We start from the raw sequence: 19,186 nt of genomic DNA, 5'->3' as shown, positions 1-19,186 counted from the left end.
GGTCATGAGCAGCGCCGGCGGCGAGAGACAGCTGCGAGGGCCCGTTCCGCGGTTGCCGGGGCCGCCGAGGCCGTACTTCCCGGGAAGCGGACACACTACTCGTCCATGATCTGGGGAACAGAACGGGAGGAGGGGAGGGGCTGGTGGAAGTAATGGGACGAATTACTGTGTAGTAACCTAGGTACTCTATCCAAGACACGCCGATACATTCCTTGGATCGCAGTGGCTATCGGGGGGGCCGAGAGGGCTCGGACTTTGCTCTCGGTTCCTGCGTCAAAAACAGGCTCCAACCGCCGCGCGTGCCCCTCCGCGACTTCTCATCGCCGAGCCGATGTTGCCAGATTGTCCCAAGTTGAGACGAGCTGACAAATCGGGCAGGGCACGTCAGTATCTACACGTGGCCGTTCCAAACTCACACGCGACCATCGGCGGAGGGAGAAGATGCCAGGCTGAGGAGAGTGCCTGTCTTTGACGTAGCCATTGCAGGGGGTTAGTGAGGTTGACGGTTTCAGCTACGAGATCGTGAACCAAGCGGGCGGTTCCCGGCGTCTTGCTGCGGAGCGGAACGGTCGTCGTTAAAGAGGTCCCGCCAAGACTAATTTCGGAGACTGCCGCGTACAAGTAATTACAAATCGCCAAGGGTGAGCGAGGCCGCCACGACTTCGAATATCAACAATGCAAAATCGCAAAGACTCGCAACAACAACAACTTTACGATACCTCAACCAAATCGAAAAAAAAAAGGAAACGAGGATAATCTATACCCTAACTATAACCCGTATCCTAACCTAACCTAAATCCTAACTAGCGGGGGGCTAGCGCCGCCCTCCGTACCCCCGGCGAACTAACCCTTGGCGATAGTGCAAACCCCGTGGCGATCTTGGCGACGTACTGACGGTGTAAAAACATTGCCGACAATTGGCCGAAATTAGTCTTGGCGGGACCTCTTTAACGTCCACCAGCGGAACAGCAGCCAGTCAATTAACCAGGGCTGCTGCTTGAGTGGAGTAACACGCTGCGGGCTGTCACTCAAGGCTGTATTGCTGATTTTATCGTTGGTCTCCTCGATTCCTTGTGTTTTGCACTTGAGCCTCTGGAGATCCAAACAAGATGCGAACCGGTGTTTACAGGAGGTGAACAGGTCGTGCACCTTGGCAGCAGCTGCAAGTGCCCGCACACGATAAACCGAATCCCTGTCGCCATGTGCTTACCTAAGCACTGCATTTGAAAGTGGGGTGGGAAGGAGAGACGCCCAAAATGGCCGAGTTGGCCTTGTAGTGTAAGTTGCAAAGCGGCGCAGGGCGGGCGGCAAGGCTGTGTGTGGACTGCGCCGGACGGGCATTCAATTGAGTGAAACCCCCGAAACCAGCCGTGTCCGGCCAGCCGTCTCTCCGTTCGTTATCGTTCTTAAATTATAGTCCCGACTTCTCCATAGGGTACCCTTCCCCTGCCTGCGTCTTCCACCTCATTCCCTCCCTCCTCCTGTTTACACAGCAGCACGTTCATTCCCTCCCTGCGCGCAGTAGGTCGACAGGCCCATCTAGGCTTGACGGGCGGGCAACTACCTCGGTACCATACCGTCTACTCCCCTCGCGCAGAAAAATGGCGTGGCCGCACTACCGTTTCATCCTCGACCTGCCGCCGGCCGAGAAGCTGGCGCGGCGCCGGGCGCTTGACGCGTACGCCCTGTACGCCCAGCTCTCGGCCCTGGTGCCCGTCGCTGCTGTCCTGCTGTGCCGGGCCGCCCGGTGGGTGGCGGTCCGGGCCCCGCCCCAAGGCCGCCGCCGGGGCGACTACGACGCCGTCCCGAGCTCGCCGGTCCTGAAGCAGCGCCGGAACAGCGGCGTCGGCGCGTGGACGGCCTGGACGAGGAGGGTGCGCTGGTGGTTGGGCGAGGATGTTGTGCTGGCCGGGTGGGTGCTGGGGCAGCGGGATCGTAGGTGCTTGTTTCTGATCTGATTGTTTGGGACGGTAATATCCCATGCCGGGATGGTTGGTGTAGGACGTGGGATTGCTTCTGTTCGGTCTTGTCTGTTGTTTCTCTGCTTCTCACTTCTCCGCTTCTCATTTCTTCCTTTTCTTGCAATTTTGTTTTTCCTTCATTCCTTCCTTCTTCTCTTTTTTCTCAAGTTTCTTGAGGCGCGCTGCTAATCCGCTAACAGAGTGGGTTGTTGGCATCCTGTGGACCTCCTGGCTTCTGTTGCTCAGTGTGCTGGGGACGGGCGACGGTACGTCTCGCCATCTCTCCTGCGTGCTCCATCCACGGCTGCCTAACGGCTGCAGACTATCTGCACTTGACAAAGAGGCTCGGCATCGTTGCGGTCTCGCAATGGCCGCTGCAGTATCTCCTGGCCCTCAAGTCCCTCAACCCAATCGCCTACCTCCTGCGTTCCTCCCACGAGCAGGTCAACCGGTGGCACCGCGTCCTGGCTCGCATCACTACCACCCTGCTTTGCCTCCATGCATCCCTGTACTTGAATTTTTTCGTCCAGGTCAACCGCCTCTACCGGCTGGGCAACCCGGTCGTGCTCGCCGGGGTCATGGCCTTCGTCAGTCTGAACCTGCTCGTCACGACGGCCCTGCGGCCGGTCCGACGATACTCTTACCGGCTTTTCTTCATCATCCATGTCCTTGCGAGCATCATCGTGCCCCTACTGCTCATGATCCACGCCGCTCCGGCGAGAGTCTTCCTTCTTGAAGCTCTGGGTGTGTTTATCCTCGACTTGGTCTCCCGCAAGGTAGATACCGTCACGGGACAGGCAAAGGTGGAATCGATTCCGGGCACGAACCTCATCAAGATCTCGGCCAGCATCCCTCATTCGAAGGTGAACCGCTTCCGCGGGCAGCCCGGCTCCCACATCTATCTCAGCCTCCCCGTGGCCGCGCGCAAGTCCATGAGCGCCGCCTCTGCCTCGCACCTGCTGTTCGAGTTCCTCTTCAACCCCTTCACGGTAGCTGCCGTGGACGAGGAGAACGGCGACTTGACGCTGGTTGCCCGCCACACTGGAGGTCCCATGACCGCGGCACTGGCGCGGTTGGCCGGTTTGGCAAGGCCCGGCGCGGCCAACGGCATAGACGAGGACGGGATCCCGCTGTCCATCGAGGGACCCTACGGCGCGGCGAGCCGCTTCCCCCAGCTTTGCACCGACTACGACCGGATCCTCCTCGTCGCTGGTGGTGTCGGCGCTACCTTCACGGTTCCCTTGTACCGCGCCATCACTAGTGAAAATCCCGGCGCACGGGTTAAGATGGTCTGGGCAATCCGGAGCGCGGGCGATGCCACGTGGGCCGTGACCGGCAGGGAAGCCCAGGCTCTCCTGAAGGACGACAACATCCACATCTTCATCACCGGGGACGTGGTCGACCCAGAAGGATCGGAGTCCCTGAGGCAGAAGACGGCCGCGCAGCGCCGGGCTGACAGCAGCGGCGCTGGTCGTGACGGAGATGGTGAGGTGGAATTGTGCGCCATGTATCGGGACCGCCGGCGTGACCGGTACACGTCGCAGCACAACCGGAAGCGACCCGATCTTAGGGAGATCGTCGACGACATGTTCAAGCACGGCCAAGAGGAGCGGGTGGCCGTGCTTGTGTGCGGCCCGAAAGAGATGGCGAGGGAGCTGCGAGAACATGTCGGCGTCTGGGTCAGGAGGGGGCGGTCGGTCTGGTGGCATAAGGAAGGCTTCGGGTTTTAGGAAGATATAGAGTGGAAAAGGAATAGTCTTACTTGCCCATGCTGATGTGTTCTCAGCCAAGCCGTCGTGCCATGTATCAGTGACCGGTATTCTTATGCCTGCATAACGCTCGTTATCCCGTACAGTCATGCCATATACCAAACACCGCCATCCCTTTCCCGCCGACCCATTCTAAAGGAGCGAAAGCTGATTGCAGGAACGCCAGAGAGACATCGCAAACCGTTATCCGTACATATTCCGCGCTGTTGCACTAGATTTTATCCACCCCTCCCCTCCCCCGGCCGACCCCTTGCCCATCAATCCGCGCGCTTCTTCGAGCTGCCGGGCTCGCTGTGCAACTGTGCATCCTTGCCCGTTGGAGGCGCGGAGATGCCGACGTCGCCCGTCTCGTCATCCTCCCAGGCATCAACGGCATTCTCGTCCCAGTTGTCAACCTCTTCTTCCAGCGTAGTGGATCGCTGCGCACCAGCAGCGCTGCTGCTGGCCGCCGTGACGCCCTCCTCATGGTCCGCAGCACTACCAGCACCACCGCCCGCAATGCCGGGCCCCTCCCCCAGCTCTAGATCCTGCTCGCCTTCCCCGACACCCTCCCCCCGCGGCACAGCGGCGTACCTCCTTAGCCGCTTCCTCTCCAGCATGCGCTTGTGGTACCACGCGCACAGGCCCAGGGCGGCGAGCGAGCCGACAAGGTTGGCGACGACGTCGAAGAGGTCGAAGGAGCGGCCGTTGGGCAGCACGGCCTGCAGCACCTCGGAGCCGCAGCCGAGGCCGAGGGTGCACACCAGCAGCGTCAGGTGGAGGGTGCGCCGCCGGGTCGTGTCGATGACCCAGTAGAAGGCGATGGTCAGGGCGAAGAAGGTGAGCAGGTGCAGCACCTTGTCGTTGACGGGCAGGCCCGTGTCGTCGAGCTGGATCGACGAGAGGCCCGCGTAGCCGGCGAGGACCAGCAGCACGGCGAAGACGCCTGCAGGGTGGTGGCAACGAGAGAGAGTTAGTTAGGGGGACAGACTGGGATATTTAGCTATGCAGAAATGCGGATTCGCGAGTATGATGTGGATTCTGCTGCTGCTGCATGCACGCGCAACATTGCTGCGCTGCCGCTGCTGCTGCCGCGCGGTCCGGGAATGAACTAATAGGCGAACACACCTGCAAAGGGAAGCCGTATCCTCATGGCGAGAGTGAGCTTAGCTTGCCTCAAGCTCGGATGACTCTTTGGGGAAGAGAAGGCTTGCGTGAAATCGCTGCAATGCGTTGTCACAGGACATTCGCTGTCATGGCTACAATCTCGTGGTTGTCATTGTTCGAGTCGCACGTTGGCGTTGGCGTTGGTGCAAGCAGTCGGGTGGGCTGGTCAGACTGCAGCTCTGCGCAAGGCTTCCGGCACAACAGCTTGCAGCCTGCAGCGTCGGGTCCAGGGTGCCCGGCAAGCTCCAGCCTCAACAAGCGAGGGGGATTGGGGGTTAGGTGTGGCTCAACTGTGATGCGGGGATCCGGGGCTGTGGCATGGGATGGGTGGGGCTGGAACCTCCAGTAAGAAAAAGCAATGCCCACGTTCTCATTGTTCCAGTCTCATTGCAAGCCAAGCATGTCCTCTGCCAGATCCCTGACTCCAGCAAACAGCATCACCGGGAAACAGCCCCTAGTCACCAGAGCCGCATTCTCCATCAACCTCCACCTACTGCACGCGATACTCGCAGAAAAAAGAGATCCAAATACCCTGAAACGGTCTTTTGCTCACCTATTCAAGTCGTTTTCCCCCATAACTGGCTGCCAGATTCTCGCCGGATCCAGTGCTTCGAAGCATATCACGTGATCTAGTTACTTGTTCGTCGCTCCCCAGAGCGAGCGCTGGGTACAGGTCGCCGTGTCTGGGTACACCAGCCGAACTTCCAATTGGGCATTACAAATTGCAAAAAGAGGGGAACGGACACTGTCAAGAGCCTAGTTTTGAAAGGAGAGATTCTTAGATACCTTGCATATTTCTGTTGTCGGCAAGGCGGCAAGAGCATCGACCGCGACAAGTACCGCCGAGGACGCGCTGGGCGAGCGAAAGCAGCGTCCCCTTGCCCAGAACGGGCAGAAGCCTGCTTCCAATCTCGACTTCACGTCGCAGACGCCCCTAAATCGCACGTCGCGGAAACCATCAAGACACCACCACCACATCGCCGATTGCGCCCAAATTTAGCCAGCCATCTCCGCTGACGCCGCTCTTTTCGCCCATGTGACCTTGGCGACTTGAATTGCCCTGGTGCCGGCCGAACGCGAGCACATTTCCGGCGCATGGCGCCCGAGCGACCACCCTCCGTCTAGCCACTCCGGAATCCGGAAAACGATGTCCATGAGCAACGGCCATCAAGCCTGGCGCCCGCCGACTGCCGGCCATGTTGGCAGCAGCGGCCGGGCGCCCCATGCCGGCGTGGACGATGGTCCGGCGCGGACACTGACGCCCAGCGACAACCCGCTCGCGCTGATGCCTGAGGCATCCGAACCCGTCGACGACGACCATCGGCGCGCCCTCTTCGCCGATCTGTTTCGCCGCTCCGAGGCGAGGTTGGCGCTGCTGTTTGGCGACAACGGCGAATACAACGAGGGTGCCATCGCCGCTCTGAAGCGAGCGCCGACTCCGCCCGCGCCCCTGATCCCCCCCGCGACGGACCACACGCCCATCCAAGAGCCGCCGCGCAAGCGGGCGAAGCGTGTCATTGACGAAGACGACTACGGCGATGATGACGAAGATGAAGAGGACGAGCGCGAGAGCGCCGGCCGTGGTGCGCAGACGCCGCAGGCCCTGCACTCCAAGCATGCCAACGACGCCGCCGCCCGGACCCTGCTGTCGCCGTCCAAGTCCGGGAGCTCGCCGGTCCAGTCCATCCCGTCACCCGGGAAACAGCCCGATAAGCGGCGAGACGATGCGCCGCAAGCACAAGCCAAGTCCTCCGAGGATGCACGCAAAGAATTGGAAGAGGCGCGCAATGCGACCGAGGAGGCGGCTAAGCGGAGCTTCCACACGCTCTTCCACACGCTCGAGAACGACCGCATTGCCATGCTCGAGCAGCAGCAGCTCGACGAGTCCGAGAAGCAGTTGCAGGCAGAGATGGACAAGACGAGCCACGGCCACACGAGCCAGCCGGGCCAAAACCACGGCTCGCTGAGCAGCGCAAACCTCGGCGCGTCAAGTCTCACCCTGAAGCACCTCATCGCAAGGATAGACATGAAGCGCGACCAGGTCCGCGCGTCCGACGCCGAGCTCCGCTCGCTGATGAACGAAGTGCGCAAGAACCGGAGCAAGTGGGCCAGTGAGGAGAACGTCGGCCAGGAGGAGCTCTACGAAGCGCTCGAGAAGGTGCTCAGCGAGCTCAAGGCGCACACCGAATACTCAACCCCTTTCCTCAACAGAGTCAACAAGAGAGATGCGCCCGACTACTACAACTGTGAGTTCGATTTGCCCCCCTGCCGATTACTTCTGAACTTTGCCCCTAACACGAGCGTTGCGCAGTCATCAAGCAGCCCATGGATCTCGGCACAATGACCAAGAAGCTCAAGAACCTCCAGTACAAGTCCAAGGCGGAATTTGTCTACGACCTTAACCTCATCTGGGACAATTGCCTTAAGTACAACCAGGACATGGGCCATCCCCTCCGCCGCATGGCCAACGGCATGCGCAAGGAGGCCGAAAAGCTGATCCCCCTCATCCCGGACCTCGTCATCCGGCCGAGAGCCGAAGTCGAAGCCGAAGAGCGCCGGAAACAAAACGGCGGCGAGGATGATGCCGGAGAAGACAGCGACGACGAGCCGATAATGTCGTCTCGGGGTCGCAAGGCGGGCACTAAAGGGACCAACAAGTCCCGAAAGGCGCCGTCGGATCAGAACCAAGGGAAAGAAGGCACCCCAAACGTGGAGCAGAAGCCGGTGCTGCAGCTTAACGGACTCCTCGCGAAATCCCACCGGGAAGGCTCGGAAGTGGACGGCAGCAACGGCTTCGCTACGCCCCCGATTGGCGGCTCTCTGACCCCGAGCGGCCTGAACGGGCATTCTGGCGTCAGCAACGCCGATGCCATGGACATCGACGGGCCGTCGCTGAACGGCATAGCCCTCGGCCAAGCACTTGGCGAAGCGGCAGAACAGATTTACGAGGATGAGGCATACAAGATATGGAAGCAGGTCACCAAGAAAGACCGCGCTCTCATCGCTAAGGAGCGCTATCAGCTGTTCGCCGGCAACAAGCTCAACATTGATGAGCCCGCTCTCTTGAGGAGCAAGGCCGGAATGCGCCGCTTCCTAAAGTCTCGGAGAGAGGCCGAAGCCCTCGGGCTCGTGCCCCACAGTGCCCATTTCGACGCTTCGGCGGCCAGCTCCAAATACGGAGCCAAGGCGCCCGAGACGCTCGCCGAGGGCATGGAGGACGAAGCCGAGCGGTCGGTCCCTTCGTACTATGAGCCGCAGACAATCATTCCCGACATCGACCCGAAGCTGCAATGGATCGAGGACGGCGAGGGCCAGGTCATCAACCAGCACGAAGACATGCTCCGGGTCGTTCCCCCGGGGCACTTTGTCTCGCCGCAGAGTCGACTGACGCAAAAGATCGACGCGAACATAAAGCAATTGCAAGAAACGCGCAAGCTGTGCTCCAAGATCGGCGTCATCAAACAGATGCAAATTCAAACTCACGTAAGTATTTTTTTTTCTTTTCCTTCTTTTCGATGCGGCCCCTGACCTCGAGCAGGTATACACGAATCAGTTTCCCAAATACAATCCCGAACCCTTCGTAGAAGCCGACATCGAGCCTCATTTCCTCGCCGGGGAAGGCCCCGTCATGGCGGGCGAAACGTGCAGGTCCGCGTTGCAGCGCTCGGTGGCGAAGCTCTTTTACCACGCCGGCTTTGAGGAGCTGCAGCCCTCGGCGCTCGACACCATCACGGACATTGCGGGCGACTACTTCCAGAAGCTGGTCCGCACGTTCAACGTCTACCGCGAAGCCGAGAAGAAGCCGGCCACCGGGGTGTGGGCCGAGAGAGGCGCCCGCTTCCAACCGCGCTTCACGCCCGAGGAGGTGATCCTACACACGCTCAACGAGAACGGCCACGACGTCGACTCGCTGGAGAGCTACGCGCGCGACGAGGTCGAGCGGCTCGGTACGAAGCTCGCCCAGATCCACGAGCGCATGAAGGCGCACCTCACGGACCTGCTGCGGCCGGCGCTCACGGACGGCACCGCCGACGGCTCGGGCGCCTTCAACGACGGCAGCGAGCAGTTCATCGGCGGCGACTTCGCCGAGGAGCTCGGCGAGGATTTCTTCGGCTTCAAGGCGCTCGGACTCGACAAGGACCTCGGGCTCGAGATGCTCTCGGTGCCGCTGCACCTGCTGCAGTCGCGGGTGCGCAGCCAGTACCAGATGCAGACGCAGACGGCCGGCACCGCCGCGGCCGACCTGTTCGAGCCGCTGCCGCCGCCGGAGCCCGTCACGCGCGAGACCATCCAGGCCCAAATCGGCCTCGTCAAGAACTTCTTCCTCGCCAAGCTGCACGCCAACGGCGACCAGCCGCTCGTCGAGGACGAGGACCTGCCCGTTAAGCAGCGGCGCGCCCGTCCGCGTCTCGGCGCCACCGGCAAGATCGTCTCGCCCCAGAAGCGCAGCCCTAGGGAGCAGATCGCCCTGGCCAAGAAGAAGAAGAAGCTCGAGAGCGGCCTCGCCCAGGTCACCGACGGCGCCGGTTCCGGCCCTGCCGCTGGTGCTGCTGCTGCTGTCGGCGGTGGTACGGCCGCCGGCAAGGGCGGTGGCGGCGGCGGCGGCAGTGCGTCGCCGGAGAAGAAAAAGACGGCGCTCGCGCTCAAGGGCGCCGGCGCCCCCGTGCTCAACCCGCCCAACCCGCCTACCGGGCAAAGTCAGGGTCAGGGTCAGGGTCAGGCTGCTCCGAGCCAGAATCCGGCCGTGCTTGCGCCTGCTCCCGCGCCTGTGCCGGAGCTGGGGACGGCGGACTCGGCGAGCCAGGCGACGACGGACAAGGAGGAGGCGGCCACGGGCATGATGAGTCCCGAGAGCTTGGAGCAGCGGTGAAGGTGAGGGCGCTTGCTTACATAATTATACTGTTGCTGTTGTGTTTCTGTTGCTAGGGTTACTTTGGGCAGGACGGGGCATATCAGGCTCAGGATCAGGATCGGAATGAGATGCGGTTGGTTTTTGTGTATTCTTGCCTACTTTTTTTTCTTCTTTTCTTTTTCCTTTCTTGCCGCTTCTGTTGCTTTTTTATTTCTTCCCCATCTTCTTCCACACTCCGTTTTTTTGGAGGGCGGGGAGAAATCACGGCATGCGTGGCTCGCTGGATGGATGGACGAACGGATGGATGGATGGATGGGTCACGGGATGCGCTTTCTTGTTCTCATCCACGCTTGTCAACATGTGAGAGTACCCAGTTACTTACGACTGCCTCCTCCCGCACTTTCTGGCATTAGCTTTGGGATGGATATCAAACTTTTTTTTCTTTCTTTCCGCCTCTCTTTCTGAGGCGGTGTGGACTGCTTGTGCGGGTGGTTGGGTGGGAGGACCTGGGTGGGGATGGTGTTGGTGTGGTGGTAGTGTCTGTCTGTAGAGTGGAGAGGAGAGTACATAAATAAAATACGACTGCATACATTTAAGGTCACTTGACTTGATGTTTACTTGCTTTGCGTATGGGAAAAACAGGCTGCCGACGCTGCTGCTGCTGTCAGTGCTGACCTGTGCGTATACCTCCTTGAGTGGCTTTCTCTCTCTTCCCTCACATATCATCCTCTTGGGTGGGTTGGTTGAGTTGGTCCGAGCCTAGTTTCTGGAAGTAACGGATGAGTATGCGGCACACCTATGTAAAGGAGATTCATGGATGCGTCTCGTAGGCTAGGTCATTCAGAAACAGGACCTCAATTCTGATGTGTCGACTAGACCACGAAGTAATGGAGAGCTGCGGCCTCTCTCGAAGGCGGAATAGCAGCAGTACTGTACACACCGGCCTGGGATCGCTCTCCACTGATGTTGCTCGCGACGAGGAGCTGCCACCTACAGACTCTGGGGGCTGTCCTGCCGCTCAGCATTCTTTGCTTTCTTTCCCTCTGCGGCCAGCTAGGGGCGGGGTGGAACGGTTGATGGCCTTCTAAATACCCGGCCCTCCTGTTGATAACGCCCAGGTCGGAGTGCTTGGTCTGTGACATATATATGCTGCATGTCTACTCTCCCTGCTCCCCTTCTCTCCCATCCCTCCTTGGACGGTCCGAGAATGAGGCTGATACTACAGGATCCCTTGTGGAGGTCGGCAACTCGACACAGGCGTTGAGTCTACATCTGTCGTAGCTCGGCTTTTGAACAACATTTCGAGGACCCATTCGGCTGGCAGGAAAGGCAAACCTGGTGTCCTTGTGTACCCCAAAGCCTCTGGGACGGAGTCTAGTGAGGGTGTGCAGGCCCGGGGGCTTCGCGTCTCTCTGGCAAAACACTCCGAGACAACTGCGCTTCCAGCTTGCTATTGAGTGCTGTCCTTGGTTGAGCCGATCGATTCGGCGAGATCTTGTCGGCCTCGCTGGGTGCATCTTACACTCAGCAAACTGAAGATGCACTGCCGAACCTGTGTCTGGTGTATGTTTTGTTGGGCAACTCTAAGCTGGTACCAACCCAGCAGGTTCCGACCTGCAGGAGCCAGGCTGTCTCACTTGGGTTGAGTGTTGTGGTGGGTGGTAATAAGGAGAGCCCACTCGTCTGTCTAGACAGTCTGACTACATCTGAGTTTTCAATATCAGTCTCCGCACACTTAGCTGCCGAGTATTCATGAACATTAGCACCCTCACTCACACGCCGTTTCCCTCATGTACCATGAATCTCTCTAGCATCGTCGCCGTCCTTGTGGCCACGGTCTACCACGGCGTCTTGTCGGCCCCAACGGTGAGCGAGACACCAGAGTTGATGGTTACCGCCGGAGTCAAGCGAGGCTAAATAGACGTGAATAACAGCCCGTTGTTTCCGACCCTGTTGCCGCCCACAACGAGGGCCGCGCCATCGCCGGCGGCACGGCCAAGGGGCAGGCCGGGTACGACAGACAATGTGGTGGACTACCCCCCGGTAATCGAACCGGAAGGTCAAGGGGCTGAGTAGCAGGCCCGGCCGAGAGAGGTTCCAGGTTACCTTTTCGTGTCTTAAGGAGCCAACTGGTACCCCCTCCTACGTCAGTGTCAGTGGTCAGTGCGAGCCTTTACATTAACCCCTGAATCATGCCTTCTGGTTGCTTCGAAGAGCTGGCGGACTGAGCCGCAAACTGGAGGATGGATGGTCAGACCATATGGTATGGGCAACGTCAGCAAGGGCAGATTCCTCCCGCGGGCCTGAACTTAGCAGACTTTCTCATATAGTTGATCGGGGTATAACCAAAACCGCGTTGAAGCAGCCATCTAATGACAGACAGATCTCAAGGCAGATACGAATATCCAAACTCCCTCCCGCCACCTTTCTCTCCGGTCCCGAATTTTGGTAAGTTGATAACCAAAAACACCACCCACTGATGCAAACGCCTGATGAAATGATTTGCACGATGATGAGTGATTTTGTCCGATTCCCGTTTTGCTTTCCCATGCATGTATGCATCCATCCCGAATCGTTGAGATCGCCCCGAATTCCCATGAGCATCCGCCCAGTTTTCTAGATGCGCGTATCGTATGAAATTCAAGGAAGACACAAAGAGAGGAAAACTTAACACGACGGCAGCCGATCCAGCCCGTCAAAGTTTTGTTGAACAAAATGTGTACGATCCCGAAAACCCCGTATGTCTCCTGTCTAGGAGGGTACTTAGAGACCGGCATCCATTCTCCAGCCCTCGACGGGCAGAGGGAAGGTTTGGCACCACTCCGAGATCTCCTTCTTGAGCTCGTTGATGCGAGCCACCTCGCCGCTGGCCACCTTGACCTTGAAGTCCTTGAGCTTGTTGGCCTCCTTGGGCAGCGCCGCCTGCACTTCCTTGCAGATCTTGATGCTCTCGTCGATGTAGGTGGCCACGCGCTCAAAGTCGGCCTCGCCGAAGCCGCGGCTGGTCATGGCGGGCGTGCCGATGCGCAGACCGCCCGGCGTCAGGGCGCTCTTGTCGCCGGGGACGCTGTTCTTGTTGCAGGCGATGTTGATCTGCTCCAGGACGGCCTCGACACGCGCGCCGTCGAGCTGGAACGGACGGAGGTCGAGCAGCACCATGTGCGAGTCGGTGCCGTCCGACACGAGTTTGTGGCCGAGCTCCTTGAACTTTTTCTCCAGCGCCTTGGCGTTGGACACAACCTTTTGCTGGTACAGCTTGAAGTCGGGGCTCGCGGCCTGCTTGAGCGCAACGGCGAGCGCGGTGATGGTGTGGTTGTGCGGACCACCCTGATGGCCGGGAAAGACGGAGAAGTTGATCTTGTCCTCCAGGTCGTAGAGCGTCTCCTTGCCGGTCTTGGCATCGACCGACCGGACACCCTTGCGGAAGAAGATCATGGCGCCGCGGGGGCCACGCAGCGACTTGTGGGTGGTGGTGGTGACGACATCGGCGTAGTGGAACGGCGACGGAATGACCTCTGCGGCTACGAGGCCCGAGATGTGCGCGATGTCGACAACCAGGTAGGCGCCAACCGAGTCGGCGATCTTGCGCATGCGCTCATAGTCGATCAGGCGGCAGTAGGCCGAGGTGCCGGCAACGAGGATCTTGGGGCGGAAAAGCTGGGCGTTCTTCTCGAGCTGGTCGTAGTCGATAATGCCAGTCTCGAGATCGACGCGATAGGGCATGGTTTCGAAGTAGGTCGAGACGGCCGAGATCCTTGGGGGCAAGAGGTTAGCAACTCTGCAGGTGCCGTGTCGTGGCTTGGGCAGGGGCGGCGCCAGGCCGAGGATGCTTGATGCTTACTTCCGCTGGGGAGTCTGGTAGCCGTGGCTAAGATGGCCGCCGTGGGGGAGGTCAAGACCCATCAACCGGCCGTGGGGAGGCATGAGAGCCTGGTAGACCTCGAGGTTGGCCGGGCTGCCGCTCAAGCACTGGACGTTGACACCCCACTTGGCCGAGTCGAGATGGAAGGCCTCGAGGGCCCGCTTCTGGCAGAGGAGCTCGATCTGGTCAATGTGCTGGTTGCCGCCGTAATACCGCGCGCCGGGGTAGCCCTCGGAGTACTTGTTGGACATGGGAGAGCCAAGGGCATCGAAGACAGCCCGGGACGTGACGTTTTCCGAGGCAATGAGAATGATGGATTCGCGCTGCCGCTGAATCTCGTTTTTCTGAGGCAAGGCTGTTAATACGGGGCAAGGCCATTCCATTCACTCGGAGAACGGGGTAACGAGGGCTCACCATGATCTCAGCGACCTCCGGGTCCGATTCGAGCAGCGACTTCTCGAGCATCTAGGAGCGGAGAGTCAGACGGAACGCCGGGCGATGCGGAGGGGCGCCAGCCGACGAACCTGCTTGTGCGTCTCGGGCAGCGCGTAGGTCGCGCCCTGGGTGCTGCTGGCGGCCATTGTGGAAGGAATTGGGCAATTGAGGTGGAATTCGGCGGTGCGAGAGGGGCAGTTGAGGAGGATGACTGCGGGTTGAGGAAGGTAGAGAAATTCTGACAGACAGTCTCGGCGCGGGGCAGCTGCTTGTTTTGTGGGGGAAGCAGTGGACAGCAATAAGCACAAGAGAAAAAATTCGGGACCCCGCAGTTCGCTTCTTGTTGAGCATCACTCGCGGGGACCGCCAGGTCAAGCGTCAGCGAGGGGCACTTCGGAGCCCGAATCCCTGTCCGAGATCGCTGCCAAGGCCGTTTAACGGCTCCCTAGGTAATGTGTCTATCGGAGATGCTACCCTAGGTACCTACTGATAGTGCGGAATATGCACTATGCAGCTTCACTAAGGTACCTATTCAACTCGAGTCACAGCGATCTCGGTGGTTGTTTAAGCTTGATCGCAACGCTCACATTCCCTCACAACGATCTAAATACCTAGGTACCTACAAGTATACTTCGCAGTAAAGTGAGGTACTGTGTAGAGCTGGAGCAGTTCTGCTGAGGCGTTGCAAAGAGACGGGAATCAGAACGGCTTCGAGTCACTACTTCCATGGGGCTCAGAGCGCCCGCAGCCGGGGACCGACATTGAAGCGTAATGTACCGCTTTCTCATTAACCAGGGAGGTTAGATATGTGTGGCTGTCTCGGGGGCTCCCACAACCATACACAGCAGTGGAGTTGATGTGGTAGGCAGCTCGGCCGGCTCGGTACCAACTCTCGAAAAGCGAGACCGTCATGGTCTTGCAGGCCTCAATAACCTTGCAGACACCTGATCTTGATCAGCGTGTCCCTCGCCTTCGACGGCTCAGAATAAACTGGCGAAGCCGCCATGCCACTGGCAGAGCATGGGCTCTCGTACAAGTGCCTACCAGGAGCCATCCCGTGGTTGAACCGTGAAGGGGATAGGGAACCTCCTGTGCAGCTGATGGGCTCGACTCGGTTTACACAGTAACTGCTCGTACTGTGTGGTTAGGGGACTGGGGATATCAGCTGGCATTGGCAGGGGCGAGCAAAGTCACGTGCTAAGCCGCCCCACTAATTGCCGCAAGCATCGCTAACTAGCGCAGGCTCAGTTGGCTAGCCTCGCGCTGGCTTTTTGGAACCAACGCTGGATACGACTGCCTCCGACGTCCTCTCGCGCGCACGAGCGAGACGCTGCATTTGAGGAAATTCCCATCTGATGCCGCACGCCGAGTCAAGCCCCGGCTGAGAGCGACCTTGGGTATTGTCTGGCCACTGCGTGCAGCCGTTTTGGATGAATCTGGTCCGCCCAGCCTGCCGGCCCGCCGACGCCAAAAGTTGAAAGTTTTTTGGAGTTTGCAGGTTGCAGGTTCCAGCTTGCAGCCCGCGCTCCGGTCGCCTTGCTGTTCCCCTTCGCGCCGCACCGACGGCCGCAGCGACGCGAACCGCGCGACAGACCCAGTCCAAAACCCTCCACGCCAATAACCCATCCCACCTCCCACCGCCCACCGTCCACCGCCCACCGTCCGCCCTTCCAGGGTCCCGACCTCCCTGCCCGCCATGTCCTCGCCCGCCGTCAGCGCGCCCCACGTTAACGGCGTCGCAGCGTTGTCGCGTCCAGACTCGCCCGCTTCATCCGTCAATTCCTCAACCAAGCGGAAGCGCGAGGCCAGCGACGCCAACGATCCCGATCTCAACCGCGCCGAGTCGCCCAGGCCGCCCGTCAATGGCTTGCACGCTTCGCAGAACCTCGCTGCGCTCGTTCGCGACTTTTTCTGTGTTTTGCAAAGGTATGCGCCGTGCATCGCTTGCAACGCCTCTCTGTCTACTTTGAATTTAGGTCGGCCATTCAATTGCACCCGCACGCCGCCTGCCGCCTTCCTGCCTCGCATATCCTGGCTGCTAACCGAGGTGCTCTTAGCTATGACACCGAGAATCCCTCCGTCCTCACCCGCCCGCTTCCAGATCCTCTCCCCGATGGCGAGCCGTCCTCGAAGCGGGCAAAGTCGGAGGAGAGCAGCAAACCGGAGAGCATCGCCGACAAGGTGACGCAGGGCGTATACGTTGCTCTGGATGATTTGATGTGGGACGTCGTCCGGGCGGCAAATGCGCAAATCCAGGAGCTGGAGGCTGCGGAGGCTGCTGGCACCTCCGGCGACGACAGCATCCTGGCCAGGACGATCTCATTCAAGAGCAAGGCATTGGACCTTTACAGACGAGAGCTGGCATACCCCAATGTGCCACAAGTGGCGCCCAGGAAGCCCACGCCCGGACGAGTGCCACTTCAGGACACAGGCAGTCTAGTTTTGACGGCGGTTGGTGCTGCCCCAACATCGAGGCCCCTGTTCACCAGCCGGCAGCGGGATGTGGCCTCCAAGTTTCCGCTCGACGCCGCCTTGCCGAAAGGCGTTTCCGTCGCCAGGCTCTTGCCCGAATCTCCCGCCTTGGGCGAAAAGGCGGGCCGATCCCTGACGCTGGGAGAGCTGTTTCCCTCGCCTCGCAATCTGCCCCCCTTACAGCCGCCAAAAGCACCCAAGACGACCACCAAGAGCAATGTCTTGACTTTTTACCACCCCGAGCTGGCCGAAAAGTCTAAGTACCGCGCCGGCAGCTACTACTCTCAAACGATCTCGGCAGGTCACTGGTTGGATTATAGCAACGCCACCCCGACGATCCATGCCAAAACGAAACAGCGGGAGCGGGCTCAGAGTCTCGCAGGCCACAAACCGTCCACCAGCGAACTCGAAATGTCCGAGATGGAGGCGCTCTTCCGCGGCGCTTTCTCCTCCTTCGCCCCGTGCAAGGATGATTCCAGTGCAATCGTCCCCTCGGGCCAGATCGGCCGCATGTGGTGGCAGCGTGTTGGTCGGCGAAACTTCGCCAAGATGGCCGAGGCGGAAGACGTCGACGACGAAAACGAGGGAGGCGCCGCCTCTGATTCAGCGGTGGCCATGGAGATTGACGAAGAGCGCGTGAAGGATGCCATCGAGAACTGGGACGAAACAGCCGTCGACCCGAGCCTGGACCATGCGCTGGGCAAGAAGTCTGACCAGGAAAAGGAGGTTGACGATCTTCTCGAAGAGGTCTCGGACCTGATCGAGACGCTAGCCTCGTACCAGCGCAATCGCAATCTCACGCTGCCAACCAGCCAGGACCGGTATTCCACGGACCCGGTTAATGGGGACATGCTACGTAACGGCAATCTCTCGCACCAGCCGAGTGAGGAAGAGATGAGGACATACGAAGCGCTGAAGGCCCAGCTGTCGTTAATCATCCAGACACTGCCGCCTTACGCGGTTGCGCGCCTCAACTCGGACAAGCTGGCGGACCTCGCCGTCAGCACCAAGATCGAGGTGCGCTCGGATGAGTATCGGGGTGTCATGGAGGAGGATGAGCCGGCGCGGCTCGCGCGGTTGGCCGCACAGGCAGCGGCGACGTCGAATCAGCGCCAGGCGCACAGGGCGCCGAGCGCTTCGGGCCCCTACGCCAGTCACCAGTACCAGCCGCAGTTCACGCCATCGGCCCGGCCCGTTGGAACCGCGCAGCATTTCCCGCAGACTCCCGTCCGGGGGCAGGCACCGAATATGTACCCGCGGGCTCCGTCTAGTGTACCGATCCCGCAACCACATCACCAGGTCCAGCCTCGACCAGCACCTCAAACCCAGTTCAGGCCGCAGATGTATGCACCCCAGCTGGCCAAGGCTCAAGGCCCGTATGGCCATTCGAACATGCCGCAGCAATTTGTTCCGAGTCCTTCACAACAACGGATGCCACAGCATCCGAACTACAACCTCGGGCAGGCTGGTACTGCCAACAACCCACGGTACCCGCAGGGCCATCCCGCAGGCTACCAACAACATCAACAGATGCTTCCGCAACACGGGCAGCCGTCCCCGGTTCCGCAACATTCCCCACACCAGCCGCCGCCGCCTATGGTTCAGCACCAGCCTCAGCACCCGCAGCAGCCGCCGTACTCGCAGTTCGCCAATGGCGGGCAAATGCCGCGAACTATTTCACCGCAGATCCCGCAGGCGCAGCACGCTTACAGCCCCTCGCCGACGCCACCTCAACAGCACCAGCAAATGGCGCGTCCGCCTTACGGCAGTCCTGGTCCCGGCATGCCGCCTAACGCCGTCCCTCGCCAGTACGGCGCGGGCTCGCCAGGTCCCGGTATGGTGCCGGGGCCGGGCAACCGACCTCCGCCGTCCAACCTCACCGGGTTCGCCACAGTCATGCCGGAGGTGCAGCAACGGCAGGTGATGGAGCAGGCGCGCGCGCGTGCCGACGCCGAGCAGCGCGCGAGTGGCCACATGGGCAAGGTGACGCAGGGCGAGGTCGTCGGGCTCGCCGGCATCGGGCTGGCCGGCCACATGGACGTGCACAAGGTCGCAGCCGCCAAGATGCAGATGGGCAACAACAACAGCAGCAACAGTAACAACACCGGCGGCAGCAACGTTAACATCAACAGCAGTGTTCCGTCACCAGGCCCGAAGCCCGGCGGGGGTGCCGCCCCCGTCAACGGCGCGGTTGGTGTCCCGCCACCGCCGCCGCCTGCGGCCGCGAACAGTCCCATGCCGCCACAGGCTGCGCCGCCATCGGGGACCGCGAGTTCGGCGCCTGCGGGGCAGGGTCGGCCGTGACGGGGTTTGATGGGGGGAACGGAGATGGGACGAGCAATTTGATGGGGTGAGGATGGCTGAGTGGGTATGAATTGATTGATCGGTCCGTAGGCGGAGTGAGCCCAGGAGATGTCTTTGTTTTTTCTTCTACTTTTCTGTTTTCATTTGCTGTACCACCACAGAGCAGGCGGGCAGACCGTTGGGAGGACAGACAGACAGGGAGGCAGGCAGGCAGGCAGGGTAGGCAGGGTAGGCAGGGCAACCCTCTAGGTAGTATCTGTTCCCGCTGGATTATATGTCTTTGCCGAAATTTTTAGACCGATCGGAGCTGGGAAAGCCCCATCGGGCAAATCAAGAGCGTCAAACATGAGTGTCAGTGATAACAATGGAGGAGGATAAGAACGCG

General features: G+C 60.2%; 5 protein-coding genes across 5 annotated transcripts; 3 read left to right on the top strand and 2 right to left on the bottom strand.

Annotated features, from left to right (window-relative positions):
• Nucleotides 1–1,509: 1,509 nt before the first annotated feature.
• On the top strand, nt 1,510–3,876 carry THITE_2117290 (uncharacterized protein). The gene is made up of 3 exons (XM_003654299.1): nt 1,510–1,935; nt 2,162–2,227; nt 2,283–3,876. Exons 1-3 carry the CDS (start codon nt 1,602–1,604, stop codon nt 3,689–3,691), a joined length of 1,809 nt encoding a protein of 602 aa, XP_003654347.1. The 5' UTR covers nt 1,510–1,601; the 3' UTR covers nt 3,692–3,876.
• Nucleotides 3,877–3,903: 27 nt separating this feature from the next.
• THITE_2117289 (uncharacterized protein) lies at nt 3,904–5,079 on the bottom strand. The gene is made up of 2 exons (XM_003654298.1): nt 4,838–5,079; nt 3,904–4,655 (listed from the first exon to the last, which is right to left on the bottom strand). Exons 1-2 carry the CDS (start codon nt 4,860–4,862, stop codon nt 3,988–3,990), a joined length of 693 nt encoding a protein of 230 aa, XP_003654346.1. The 5' UTR covers nt 4,863–5,079; the 3' UTR covers nt 3,904–3,987.
• Nucleotides 5,080–6,023: 944 nt separating this feature from the next.
• THITE_76578 (uncharacterized protein) lies at nt 6,024–9,746 on the top strand (the record flags this gene model as incomplete). The annotated part of the gene is made up of 4 exons (XM_003654297.1): nt 6,024–7,122; nt 7,188–8,359; nt 8,412–9,487; nt 9,608–9,746. The coding sequence occupies 4 exons, from the start codon at nt 6,024–6,026 to the stop codon at nt 9,744–9,746; spliced, it is 3,486 nt and encodes a 1,161-aa protein (XP_003654345.1).
• A 2,565-nt stretch (nt 9,747–12,311) lies between these two features.
• On the bottom strand, nt 12,312–14,362 carry THITE_2117287 (uncharacterized protein). The gene is made up of 4 exons (XM_003654296.1): nt 14,115–14,362; nt 14,005–14,055; nt 13,570–13,934; nt 12,312–13,482 (listed from the first exon to the last, which is right to left on the bottom strand). Exons 1-4 carry the CDS (start codon nt 14,169–14,171, stop codon nt 12,492–12,494), a joined length of 1,464 nt encoding a protein of 487 aa, XP_003654344.1. The 5' UTR covers nt 14,172–14,362; the 3' UTR covers nt 12,312–12,491.
• Nucleotides 14,363–15,332: 970 nt separating this feature from the next.
• On the top strand, nt 15,333–18,801 carry THITE_76585 (uncharacterized protein; the record flags this gene model as incomplete). Its single annotated transcript, XM_003654295.1, has 2 exons — nt 15,333–15,951; nt 16,083–18,801. Exons 1-2 carry the CDS (start codon nt 15,722–15,724, stop codon nt 18,799–18,801), a joined length of 2,949 nt encoding a protein of 982 aa, XP_003654343.1. The 5' UTR covers nt 15,333–15,721.
• Nucleotides 18,802–19,186: the final 385 nt, after the last annotated feature.

Source organism: Thermothielavioides terrestris, chromosome 3, assembly GCF_000226115.1.
Source record: "Thermothielavioides terrestris NRRL 8126 chromosome 3, complete sequence".
NCBI classification, from domain to species: domain Eukaryota; kingdom Fungi; phylum Ascomycota; class Sordariomycetes; order Sordariales; family Chaetomiaceae; genus Thermothielavioides; species Thermothielavioides terrestris.
The sequence above is the reverse complement of the archived record's forward strand: the minus strand, read 5'-3'. Positions and strand labels throughout refer to the sequence as shown.

Bases quoted from the DNA above. Each gene is read 5' to 3' on its own strand.
- THITE_2117290 (XM_003654299.1), top strand. From the start codon at position 1,602: ATGGCGTGGCCGCACTACCGTTTCATCCTCGACCTGCCGCCGGCCGAG. The intron at 1,936-2,161 runs GTAGGTGCTTGT...ATCCGCTAACAG, and splicing joins GGTGCTGGGGCAGCGGGATC to AGTGGGTTGTTGGCATCCTG. The intron at 2,228-2,282 runs GTACGTCTCGCC...TAACGGCTGCAG, and splicing joins TGTGCTGGGGACGGGCGACG to ACTATCTGCACTTGACAAAG.
- THITE_2117289 (XM_003654298.1), bottom strand. From the start codon at position 4,862: ATGAGGATACGGCTTCCCTTTGCAG. The intron at 4,656-4,837 runs GTGTGTTCGCCT...ACCACCCTGCAG, and splicing joins GATACGGCTTCCCTTTGCAG to GCGTCTTCGCCGTGCTGCTG.
- THITE_2117287 (XM_003654296.1), bottom strand. From the start codon at position 14,171: ATGGCCGCCAGCAGCACCCAGGGCGCGACCTACGCGCTGCCCGAGACG. The intron at 14,056-14,114 runs GTTCGTCGGCTG...CTCCGCTCCTAG, and splicing joins TGCCCGAGACGCACAAGCAG to ATGCTCGAGAAGTCGCTGCT. The intron at 13,483-13,569 runs GTAAGCATCAAG...CTTGCCCCCAAG, and splicing joins TACCAGACTCCCCAGCGGAA to GATCTCGGCCGTCTCGACCT.